At 38.2% G+C, this 13,250-nt stretch overlaps 1 protein-coding gene across 3 annotated transcripts in view; it reads right to left on the minus strand.

Moving 5' to 3' along the window:
* CEP83 (centrosomal protein 83) overlaps window positions 1–13,250 on the minus strand; it is a 143,568-nt gene that overhangs the window by 93,680 nt on the left and 36,638 nt on the right. For all 3 annotated transcript variants that reach the window (XM_005679823.3, XM_018047628.1, XM_005679824.3), the window contains one exon: window positions 200–473. In XM_005679823.3, the coding sequence (XP_005679880.2) occupies window positions 200–372 (173 nt within the window). In that variant the 5' untranslated portion in view covers window positions 373–473. The remainder of the gene's footprint in view (window positions 1–199; window positions 474–13,250) is intronic.

A 13,250-nucleotide genomic window follows, 5' to 3' on the forward strand; every position in this document is an offset into this window, starting at 1 on the left:
TAAATTTTATATCCCACTTTCAAAATAAGACTTTAATAAATTTATAATCCACTTGATTTAAAGAACATTTACTGTATTCAAAAAGTTTTAAATGTATATTGTACATTATAACAAAATTATACTGTATGTTCCAGGGCAAATATTCAGACAAAATAAAAGTTTGTAGTCAAGCCTCTCACCTCCAAATTTAAATAATTACCTTGTGTGTTCAGCTTTCAGAGTCTGATAATTAGTTTTATGATGTTCACATCGTAGTCGTTCATCAGTTAACATTTTTTGGAGCTCAGATTGAGAATGTCTCAATTCACTGTCTCCACCAGGAGGAAAAATGGTGGGAAAAGCGTCCATATTGGTAACTGAGTGGACAACCATGTAAAAATAAGTTCTGGCTTTCTTAATGTCTTAGTTTTCTTTCCAAGAGTATTTTCCACTTTCTTCTTGCTAAGACAGAATCTCAGGAGGTCAAATTATACCTGTAGAGACATACACTTCATGATCAGTGAACTTCTTCAGTGTTATATATTTTTATCACTTACTATCCTCCTTATGATTTCTATAACAAAACTCAATTTTCACATTTTCAATTGTTCATAAAACAAAATTCAAAAATAAAGTTGAATCATACCTTAAATTTTCTTTACTCCCATGCAGTTTCTGTGACTATTAAGGTCACATCTCCAAGTAGTAACCTAACTAGAAGTATTGATTCTTCCACTATAAGTAGTCCTAGATTCACATATCACCAACATTTTCTAAAGCTACTGAGGTAAATTTCAAGGGTGGATTCTGGGACAAAATCCATACTCTGAAACCAGGGGAAAAGCCATTTGGATCTTGGTAAGTGACTAGTGAGAGTCACAGTCTTCACACAGATGAGCTTGAACATGTAATTATGTCTGTGATTAATGTTACAAAGGGTGTTTTACTTGACACAAGGTGACTGCACTTGGGCAGCAGATTCAGAGGAGAAATCTGTTAACACATAAATATTGATCATCTATGTATTATGCACTGTGCTAAGGACAGGAAACTCAATCACCAATTCAGGATTATGAAAGTAACTGAATGCGTGCTTTATCTAGAAGTAAAAAACTGACAACAGTGTTCTTACTGTAAATAAAAACAAAAATTTTAATCAAAATAATTCTGCTACTTTTAACTTCATTTATCTTTCTCAAGACTATTATATATATATATATTTTTTCCTCTCTCCCTTAGTCATGGGTAATTATGAATTACCTTTCCTTACTACAAGAGACAATCTTTAGCCTACACAAACCAACCATTCGATTGCTGAATCTTGCTTGAAATACATCATTTCTGATAAATTAATGTGATGTCTACATATTACATAAGAAGACTTTTAAACTAAAAATGAGGTCACTTTGGTTTCCTGCTTTGTCTATGAAGAATCTGCCTGCAATGTAGGAGACATGAGTTCAATCCCTGGGGTTGGGAAGATACCCTGGAGAAGGAAATGGCAACCCATTCCAGTATTCTTGTGAAAATCCCATGAACAGAGGAATCTGGCAGGCTACAGTTCACAGGGTCACAAAAATGTCAGACATGACTTAGCAATGAAAGAACAACAAAAGTCTTTCAAGGACGCTTTACTTCTTATTCTTAGGTTTAATGTGCACAAGGATTCAACCTTTGAAAATGCACAGTGAACTGTTTGTAGCAGCTACCTCAACATTATCCTGTTATGAGTATATATTTTACATTTGCCATGGAATTTATAAACTAGATCATAAAACTGGCATGTAATTTTGATTCTTTGATCCAAATTAATTTTTAAGAGACAGAAGCATACAATAAATGTATCTCATATTTTCTATTAATATATCACCAAAATGCATTATAAGGCTTTGATTTTAATTAGCCAAAAGCTTAAACTATATTAGAAAAATCAAAGGCTACTCTTTAGTCCTACTACTAGTGAAAGAAAGATTTCCAAACTGAGTTTTTGTTTTTTTTTTGTATTCCACTTAACTTGACAGTAAGGTAAATACTCTCACTGACCCCCTACCCAAAAATTAGTTAAGTCCTCACAGAAATAAAACTTTCCTCTTGGGAACTGAAATATTCACTAGAAGTACTTACTTTCCAGGGTTTAACTAATTTTAGAAAATCCCATTCTCATTCACCACCACATTACCTCATCTCCAATTCTAGCTTCTATGCAAACATATGTATAATTGCCCTCTTATATTTTCCCAAACCAGGAGGATTTCTCTGCTCCAAGATGATGTTTGCAAATTCATTACCTTTTTATATGTTTAAACTTTATTGACTAATAAAGCTAGAATATACCAACACACATTACCAGTAAGTACCACACCGAAACACATGATACACTTTCCCCTCGGACACGAAGGGGCTATCCCAGGTGGCTCAGTGGTAAAGAATTTGCCTGCAAATACTGGCGACACAGGAGAAATGGGCTCGATCCCTGGGCCAGGAAGATCCTCTGAAGAAGGAAATGGCAACTCACTCCAGTATTCTTGTCTGGATGATCCCATGGACAGAGGAGCCTGGCGTGCTACAGTCCATGGGGTCACAAAGAGTCAGACACACCTGAGCAACTAACCAAACCTACATGAAACACAAAAAAATCACGTTGCTAATTTCCATGTGTGCATATATGTTCACATGTACATGCATGTACACACACACAAATCTATACTAAGCTTTCTAGAAAGCTGTTATTTTTGTTCAGTGGCTGTCATGTCTGACTCTTTGTGACCCCATGGACTGCGGCACATCAGGCTAACCTGTCCTTCACTGTCTCCCAGGGTTTGCTCAGATTCGTGTCCACTGAGTCAGTGATGCTATCTAACCATCTCATCCTCTTCCACCCTCTTCTGCTGTTCGAATCTTTCCCAGCATCAGGATCTTTTCCAATGAGTTGGCTCTTTGCATCAGGTGCCCAAATCTGCTTATTTCCTGCCCAATCTTATGAAAATAGCTGGATGAGTACCCAAATGTAATTACGACATAAGAATTTTCTCTGTGACATTGTTTTTAATTAAAAAAATGAAAAAATCAGAAATAAGCTAAACTTCCATAAATAAAGGAAGGTATATCTACCCTATCATCATAAAAGATAAGTTAGATCTGGCTGCACAGTACGGTGAAGAGCATGAATGACAGACACACACCCGTGTTTACATACACACAGTCAACTAGTGGTACAGCAAGCTGAGAATAGTGGTAATTTCTGGGGAAATAATAACTGGGAGACTCTCTGACAGGAAAACTTCTACTTTCAATTTTATTGTTAAATTTTATTTTTAAAAATTACAAATTTTTTTTCAGGTAATGAACAATTCTATCACTATATTCAAATTACCTTCAACCAAATTCAACTACTTTGCTTTCACTCTACCTTCAACATCCTTACTTTCCAGCTTTTGGTACTGATACCAGTATTACGCTACCATTCATCCAAACTTACAACCCCAAAGTCTTCTCTGCTTTCTCACTCAATTTCCCATGCATAGACAACAAATACTCTCTTTAAAATGCACTCCATTCTCTCCATTCCTTCTTGACTACAAAAAGCCAGACTTGTATCACCTAGACTACTAGAGCTTTTTATTGTCCCTGTTTCCAATATTTTCTCTCTAGTCTACCAAAGCACTGCCAAATCAGCAGTCAGAAATTTTATTTCACTTCTCAGTTCAGTTGCTCAATCGTGTCCGACTCTTTGCGACCCCACGACTCACAGCACGCCAGGCCTCCCTATCCATCACCAACTCCCGGAGTTCACACAAACTCACATCCATCAAGTCAGTGATGCCATCTAGCCATCTTATCCTCTGTCGTCCCCTTTTCCTCCTGCCCCCAATCCCTCCTAGCATCAGGATCTTTTCCAATGAGTCAACTCTTCGCATGAGGTGGCCAAATTACTGGAGTTTCAGCTTTAGCATCATTCCCTCCAAAGAAATCCCAGGGCTGATCTCCTTCAGAATGGACTGGTTGGATCTTCTTGCAGTCCAAGGGACTCTCAAGAGTCTTCTCCAACACCACAGTTCAAAAGCATCAATTCTTCAGCACTCAGCTTTCTTCACAGTCCAACTCTCACATCCATACATGACCACAGGAAAAACCATAGCCTTGACTAGACGGACCTTTGTTGGCAAAGTAACGTCTCTGCTTTTGAATATGCTATCTAGGGTGGTCATAACTTTCCTTCCAAGGAGTAAGCATCTTTTAATTTCATGGCTGCAATCACCATCTGCAGTGATTTTGGAGCCTAAAAAATAAAGTTCGGACACTGTTTCCACTGTTTCCCCATCTATTTCCCATGAAGCATTAAAGAATGCTAAAAGGGTGGAGAAATTAAAATTACTAAAACACTCTAAAAAAGGGTTTCTCAACATAAAAGAGAAGTTTAAAAGGAAAAATATAGCCATATGCTTTTTTTATAAGCCATTTTTAAAACACAAGGGCACGGAAAAGTTGAAATTAAAATCAGAGAAAATAATACAAACACTAATAAAGAGAGATGTTAGAACTAATATTAATAGCAAACAAAGTTGATTTTCAGACCAAAAAGATACTAGTAAAGATGAAAAGACACATTCATAATAAAAGGTTAAGTACACTAAAAAGATGTCATAATTTTAATTTACATACAACAAATGAGACAGTCAGAACTACAAGGTAAAACAGACAAATTCACAATCTTAGGGAGAGAATTTAACCATTATTGTTGGTAACTAATAGAACAAGCAGAAAAAAATTATCAGTAAGAAATACAAACAACTTAAACAACATAATTAACCAACCTGACCTGACATTTATAGAAAACTGTACCCAATAAGTATAGAACAAATTCCTTATAAGCATGCATGGAACATTTATAAATAACCACATGCTGGATCATTTATAAAAAACTATAAGACTATGTCAAAGCCTTTGACTATGTGGGTCACAATAAACTATGGAAAATTCTGAAAGAGAGAGGAATATCAGACCACCTGACCGGCCTCTTGAGAAAACTGTATGCAGGTCAGGAAGCAACAGGTAGAACTGGACATGGAACAACAGGCTGGTTCCAAACAGGAAAAGGAGTACGTCAAGGCTATAAATTGTCACCCTGCTTATTTAACTTCCAAGCAGAGTACATAATGAGAAACGCTGGGCTGGAAGAAGCACAAGCTGGAATCAAGATTGCCAGGAAAAATATCAATAACCACAGATATGTAGATGACACCACCTTATGACATAAAGTGAAGAAGAACTAAAGAGCCTCTTGATGAAAGTGAAAGAGGAGAGTGAAAAAGTTGGCTTAAAGCTCAACATTCAGAAAACAAAGATCATGGTATCCAGTCCCATCACTTCATGCAAACAGATGGGGAAACAGTGGAACCAGTGACAGACTTTATTTTTGGGGGCTCCAAAATCACTGCAGATGGTGATCGCAGCCATGAAATAAAAAGACGTTTACTCCTTGGAAGGAAAGTTATGACCAACCTAGACAGCATATTCAAAAGCAGAGACACCACTTTGCCAACAGAGGTCCATCTAGTCCAGGCTATTGTTGTTCCAGTGGTCATGTATAGATGTGAGAGTTGGACTATAAAGAAAGCTGAGCGCCAAAGAACTGATGCTTTTGAACTGTGGTGTTGCAGAAGACTTTGGAGAGTCCCTTGGACTGCAAGGAGATCCAACCAGTCCATCCTAAAGGAAATCGGTCCTGAATGTTCATTGGAAGGACTGATGTTGAAGCTGAAACTCCAATACTTTGGCCATCTGATGCAAAGAACTGACTCATCTGAAAAGACGCTGATGCTGGGAAAGATTGACGGCATGAGGAGAAGGGGACGACAGAGGATGAGATGGTTGGAGGGCATCACTCAATGGATATATGTTTGAGTAAGCTCCGGGAGTTGGTGATGGACAGGGAGGCCTGGCGTGCTGCAGTCTATGGGGTCGCAAAGAGTTGGACACGACTGAGCTGAACTGAACATGCTGGATATCTCACATTAAAAATATACATATCTCACATAAAAATATCTCACATTAAAAAATTATACAGAATATGTTTTCTGACTATAATTTAACTAAAACTCAATACAAAAAGGTAACTGGAAAAGTTACATATGCTTAGAAAGAAAACATTTCTAAATAACTTACAAACTAAAGAAAAGTGACTGTAAAAGTCAGAAAATATTTAGAACCAAAGGAAAATCGATTATTAAAACTTGAGGGATAAAGATATTTGCTTCCAGGAAGATGGAGCAGATGTACATTTCCCTAAGCCCAGCAATACAACAAAAAAGTCTCAAATGTTATGTTATGATATGACATATAACATGACTCTGAAAAATGGAGACTAGAAGGAAAATCAGCTAAGAACCCTGGGAGAAAAGAACCAACACAGCAGCAGGCTCCCTGGATTTTCTTTTTTCCTAATTTATGCCCAACTTGGAGGTGAAGAAGCTGGCAGTGAGTTCAGACCCCTCTCCCAATCCCACAAAATGTTTTAACCCTCTTCTTTAGCCAAACTAACAAGAAAGGGGAAGCCCAGCAAGATTAAAAAAAAAAAATTTAAGACAATAATGACCTACTACAAGCAAATACTATGGAAAAAGTTGTGGTTCTACCACTTCCACACAAGCAAAAGCCAAAGCCAGGCTGTAATCCCAACAACATCCTATCAGGGATGATACACAAGCAATCAGGAGGTTGGCACTTTTCATCTCTGCTGAAAAGTAGTTAAGCCTCAAGTTCCTGAATGTCAATGGAGACCACGTGGGTCACCTGAACTTTCACTCCACCAAGAGTAAGCATTAGCACATCCCTCAGTCTGCTTAACTGCTGTCAGAGAAAGCCTAGTGGAGAGTGAGGACTGGCACTACACTCAGCAATAACAAGGCCACCCTTTCTGGTGTGTCAGTAGAGACCCCATGAGAAGCCAGAGGCCTCGCCACCCAACAATAAAGTGATAATCTTCCACAACTCAGGTGTCAACAGAGGCTAAATGGAAAAACTGGACTTTCATCCCCAATTGGCAATAATGAGATAGTATTTCCCCTCTTTCTCCCCCCCACCAAAGAGATGTCTGGAAAAGCCAGCTAAAACAGGTTTAAGTAGAATCCAAAGTCTCATTAACATAAACCTCAAAGTTCCAGGTTTCAAAAGAAAATCATTGTCATATCCAGAATGAGAAAGATCTCAAATGTAAAAAGACAACTGCAAGATGCCAACACTGAGATGACAGAGATGTTAAAGTTATGATTAAAATGCTTCAGTGAGCAATCACAAACGAGCTTGAAATACATGAAAAAAGAGAAAGTCACAACAAACAAATGTCTCAACAAAGAATTCAAGATATAAAGAAGAACCAAGTGGAAATTTTAGAAATTAGAAATACAATGACCAAAATAAAAATCTAAGTATGAGCTCAACAGCATGAAAAGATAAAGAACAAAGAATTAACTAGAAAAGAAATTACTCACTTTGAAAAGACAACAGATTAAAATAACAGATGCTCAGGGACTTGTAAGAAAATAAAACATCTACCATTTGTGTCAAAGTCTGATTCCAGTTATATGATTATCCAAAATAGGTAAATCCATAGAGACAAAGTAGATTGTTGGTTGCAAAGAGCTTGGGGTAGGGAATAGGGAATGACTGCTTAATGGGTACAGAGTTTTCTCTGAAGGTGATAAAAACGTTTTGAAACCAGAAGTGGTAGTTGTACAACATCATGAATGTTTGCTAAATGGCACTGAATTGCACACTTTCAAATGGCTAATTTTGTTATATAAATTTCAACTCAATTTAAAAAAACTTAAAGCAAACCAGGAACTGAAAGGCACATCAATTTGATACAAGGTGTGTTCAAAAAGAATATAGTAAAAACCATGCTTGATTTCAAACTCTTCAATGCTTGCCTTTGAGAATCTGATTAATAAGACACGGATGTCCATTATCACCAATTTTACTCAACTCTGTACTGAAGATCTGGAAAAAGACAAAGGTATAAAAGGTCAAAAAAAAAGGAAAGAAAAAAACTTATATACATAAGTTCTGATAGTATGTATATAAAGTACAGAAGAATTTATAGAGAAATGATTAGAGGAAGGAAGTAGGACTGCTAAGGAGATTAACACACAAAAACTAACTATATTCTACATACCAGCAACAGAATATTTTAAAAGATAGTCTTTGTTCATGGGTCCTCTTGATATCTTCTTTTATGTTATGAAATCTTTCTTTGAATCTTTTGTCCTATTTCTTCTGAATTATTTTTTTAATGTACTAATGTGTAGGAGTTATTACCTCATGTGAAATGCCAGGCTGGATGAGGCACAAGCTGGAATCAATATTGCTAGGAGAAATATCAATAACCTCAGCTGCGCAGATGACACCACCCTTATGGCAGAAAGTGAAGAACTAAAGAGCCTCTTGATGAGAGTGAAAGAGGAGAGTGAAGAAGCTGGCTTAAAACTCAACATTCAGAAACCTAAGATCATGGCATCCAGTCCCATCACTTCATGGCAAATAGATGGGCAAACAATAGAAACAGTGAGGGACTATATTTTGGGGGCTCCAAAATCACTGCAGATGGTGACTGCAGCCATGAAAGTAAAAGACACCTGCTCTCTGGAAGAAAAGCTATGACCAAGCTACACAGCATACTAAAGAGCAGAGACATTACTTTGGCAACAAAAGTCTGTCTAGTCAAAGCTATGGTTTTTCCAGTAGTCATCTATGGATGTGAGAGCTGGACTATAAAGAAAGCTGAGCACTGAAGAATTGATGCTTTTGAACTGTGGTGTTGAAGAAGACTCTTGAGATCCCCTGGACTGCAAGGAGATCCAACCAGTCCATCCTAAAGGAAATCAGTCCTGAATATTCATTGGAAGGACTGATGCTGAAGCTCCAATACTTTGGCCACCTGACGCAAAGAACTGACTCACTGGAAAAGACCCTGATGCTGGGAAAGATAGCAGGCAGGAGGAGAAGGGGACGACAGAGGATGAGACGGTTGGATGGTATCACCAACTCAATGGACATGAGTTTGAGCAAGCTCTGGGAGTTGGTGATAGACAGGGAAGCCTGATGAGCTATACCCCACAGGGTCACAAAGAGTCAGACACCACTGAGTGACTGAACTGAACTGAGTATATGTAAGAATTCTTATAAAATTAAAATCACAATGAGAAAACCAAGAAGACTGATGATAATAAGTTTGGAGAAAACAGAAGAGTCAAGTGATAGTATATCCACTTTTGGGAAAAACAAGTAGTATCTAGTCCTGTCATTACTGCTGAGTTTTCTAAATTTGCTGGCATACTGAGTGCAGCACTTTAAAAAACTCATCTTTAGAATTTGAAGTAGACTAGCTTTGTTCGTAGTGATGCTTCCTAAGTCCCATTTGACTTCACACTCAAAAAATGACTCTAGGTGAGTGATCACACCATCGCAGTGATCTAGGTCATTAAGACCTTTTTGGTGCAGTTCTTCTGGATATTCTTGCCACCTCTTGATATTTTCTGTGTCTGTTAGGTCCATACAGTTTCTGTCTTTTATTGTGCCCACTTTTGCATGAAATGGTCCCTTGGTATCTCTAATTTTCCTAAAGAGATTGCTAGTCTTTCCCCTTCTACTGTTCTCCTCTATTTCTCTGCATTGTTCACTTAAGAAGGATTTCTTCTCTCTCCTTGCTATTCTTTGGAACTCTGCATTCAGATGGGTGTGTTCATCTTTTCTGTTAAAGTGCTGCACTCAGTATGCCAGCAAATTTGGAAAACTCAGCAATGGCCACAGAATTGGAAAAGGTCAGTTTTCATTTCAATCCCAAAAAAGGGCCATGCCAAAGAATGTTCTAACTAGCACACAACTGCACTCATTTTACATGCTAGCAAAGTAATGCACAAAATCCTTCAAGCTAAGTTTCAACAGTACATGAACTGAAAACTTCCATATGTTCAAGCTGGATTTAGAAAAGGCAAAGAAACCAGAGATCAAATTGCCAACATCCACTGGATCACATAAAAAGCAAGAGAATTCCAGAAAAACATCTACTTCTGCTTCATTGACCACACTAAAGCCTTTGACATCATAATAAAACGTGGAAAATTCTGAAAGACATGGGAATACCAGACCACCTGACCCGCCTCTTGAGGAATCTGTATGCAGGTCAAGCAGCAACAGTTAGAACCAGACATGGAACAACAGACCTGTTCCAAATCAGGAAAGGAGTACGTTAAGGTTGTATACTGTCACTCTGCTTATTTAACTTATATGCAGAGTACATCATGGAAAATGCCAGGCTGGATGAAGCTCAAGCTGGAATCAAGACTGCCGGGAGAAATAATAATAACCTCAGATATGCGGATGACACTACCCTAATGGCAGCAAGCAAAGAGGAACTAAAGAGCCTTTTGATGAAGGTGAAAGAGGAGAGTGAAAAAGCTGGTTTAAAACTCAAGATTCAAAATACTAATATCATGGCATCCAGTCCCATCACTTCATGGCAAATAGATGGGGGGGAAATGGAAACAGTGAAAGACTTTATTTTCTTGGGCTCCAAAATCACTGCAGACAGTGGCTACAGCCATGAAATTAAAAGACACTTGCTCTTTGGAAGAAAAGCTATGACAAACCTAGACAGCATATTAAAAAGCCAGGCTTTGCTGACAAAGATCTCTGTCTAGCCAAAGCATTGGTTTTGCCAGTATTCATGTATGGATGTGAGAGCTGGGCAGTAATGAAGGCTGATCACTGAAGAATTGATGCTTTTCAACCGTGATACTGGAAAAGACACTTAAGAGTCCCTTGGACTGCAAGGAGATCATTCTGGTTAATCCTAAAAGAAATCAACCCTGAATATTCACTGAAAGGACTGATGCTGATGCTCCAATACTTTGGCCACCTGATGCACAGAGCCGACTAAATGGAAAAGATGCTGATGCTGGGAAAGATTGAGGGCAAGAGGAGAAAGGGGCTACAGAGGATGAGATGGCTGGATGGCATCGTCGACTCAATGGTCATGAGTTTGAGCAAACTCTGGGAGATGGTGAAGGACAGGGAGGCCTGGCATGCTGCAGTCCATGGGATCCCAAAGTCAGACATGACTGAGTGACGGCACCACAAAGCAATATCTAAAGTTAAAGAAATGAATATATATTATGACAGAGCAATTCGCTACTTGATATATATCTAATTAAAATGTGAGTAATTAATACAAGTATACCACGAGATACTGTTCACAGCAGTATTATTCCCAACTGAAACCTAGAAACAAATCATACTGCCATTAACAGCTGAAGAGACAAACTGTGATATAAAGGAATCAGCACTATATGGCAATGAAAGCTATACACTCTACATAAGTATCACAAATACACTATCCAAACAAAAGAGAGAGTCAAAAGAACATATACTCGTCTAGTCCAGACATCCAAAGTTCAGAAAAAATGAAAAGAGGACAAAATGAGATTTAGAGAATATACACTTAGGTATGTCTGGGTTGTGAAACAATTTGGGGCGGGGGAGGGGGGGAGGAAGTGATTAACACAGAAGTCAGGATAACATTACCTGAGGAAGGCTGCTAGTAATCTAACTCTCGATCTCGGTTGTGGTTACACTGGGGTTTGCTTTGTAAATCACTCAGATGTGTACTTTTGTGTACTTTTCTTTTTTAAACTTTATTATAATCAACGTTTTTTAAACAGATTTAATTTTGAATTTTAAAACTCAAATTTCTTAACTTTCATTCAAAACCTGGTCTCAGCATCGCCAAGGACCCTGGTCTTTTCCGCTGCCCTGCCAGCGTAATGTTGTCTTAATTATCCTCACAGCTGTGAGAGCACCACAACTTCAGACATCACATGGATACACAGTAACATGTGTGAAGGACTATATCTTTTATTAATTCTCTTCTGTTTAATTTCTTTACAGTTTTTGTTTTTAAGGTTAAAATTTACATATAATGAAAGGCATAAATTTTAAGTATACAATTCCATGAGCTCACAAAGGAAGAACCCAAGAGTATTACACTGTTATATTTAAACAAAAGCACATTTTGTTCTTTTACCGATGCGCATTTGGATTGTTTCCAGTTATTATGAATAAAGTTGCTTGTAACAAGACGTTCTGTGGACATATTTTCAGTTGGGGAGAGGTGTAAATATATAAGTGGAACTGCAAGATTATGAAGTATATGTTTATAGCAAACTGACAAATCTTTTTCAAAGTAGTCGTACTGTTTTCCATTTCAACCAACGTAAGAGTTCTTTCCTCCACATTTTGGCCAACATTTGGTGTTGTCAGTTGTTAAAAGAAAAACTGAGGCACATTAAAATTTTCAAGTTTATAGGAGCATAAAGGATCAAACCCGGATCTCCTACATTACAGGCAGATTCCTTACCATCTGGAGCCACCGGGGGAACCCTCCATAGCAATTCAATTCAATTCAGTCACTCAGTCCTGTCTGACTCTTTGCGACCCCATAGACTGTAGCACGCCAGGCCTCCCTGTCCATCACCAACTCCAGAAGCTTGCTCAAACTCATGTCCATCAAGTCAGTGATGCCATCCAACTATCTCACCCTCTGTCATCCCCTTCTCCTCTTACCTTCAATCTTTCCCAGCATCAAGGTCTTTTCAAATTAGTCAATTTTTTGCATCAGGTGGCCAAAGTATTGGAGTTTCAGCTTCAGCATCAATCCTTCCAATGAATATTCAGGACTGATTTCCTTCAGGATTGACTGGTTGGATCTCCTTGCAGTCCAAGGGACTCTCCAGAGTCTTTGCCAACACCACAGTTCAAAAGTATCAATTTTTCGGTGCTCAGCTTTCTTTATAGTCCGATCCTCACATCCATACATGACTACTGGAAAAAACCACAGCTTTGACTGGATGGACCTCTGTTGGCAATGTAATGCCTCTGCTTTTTAATATGCTCTCTAGGTTGGTCATAACTTTTCTCCCATGGAGCAGGCGTCCTTTAATTTCACGGCTGCAGTCACCATCTGCAGTGATTTTGGAGTCCCAAAAAATGAAGTTTGTCACTGTTTCTCCATCTATTTGCCATGAAGTGATGGGACCAGATGCCATGATCTTAGTTTCTGAACATTGAGCTTTAAGCCAACTGTTTCACTCTCCTCTTTCACTTTCATCAAGAGGCTCTTTAGTTCTTCTTCACTTTCTGCCATAAAGGTGGTGTCATCTGCATATCTGAGGTTATCAATATTTTTCCCGGCAATCTTGATTCCAGCTTGTGCTTCA

The sequence above is a fragment of the Capra hircus genome, chromosome 5 (genome assembly GCF_001704415.2).
Source record: "Capra hircus breed San Clemente chromosome 5, ASM170441v1, whole genome shotgun sequence".
Taxonomy (NCBI): Eukaryota; Metazoa; Chordata; class Mammalia; order Artiodactyla; family Bovidae; genus Capra; species Capra hircus.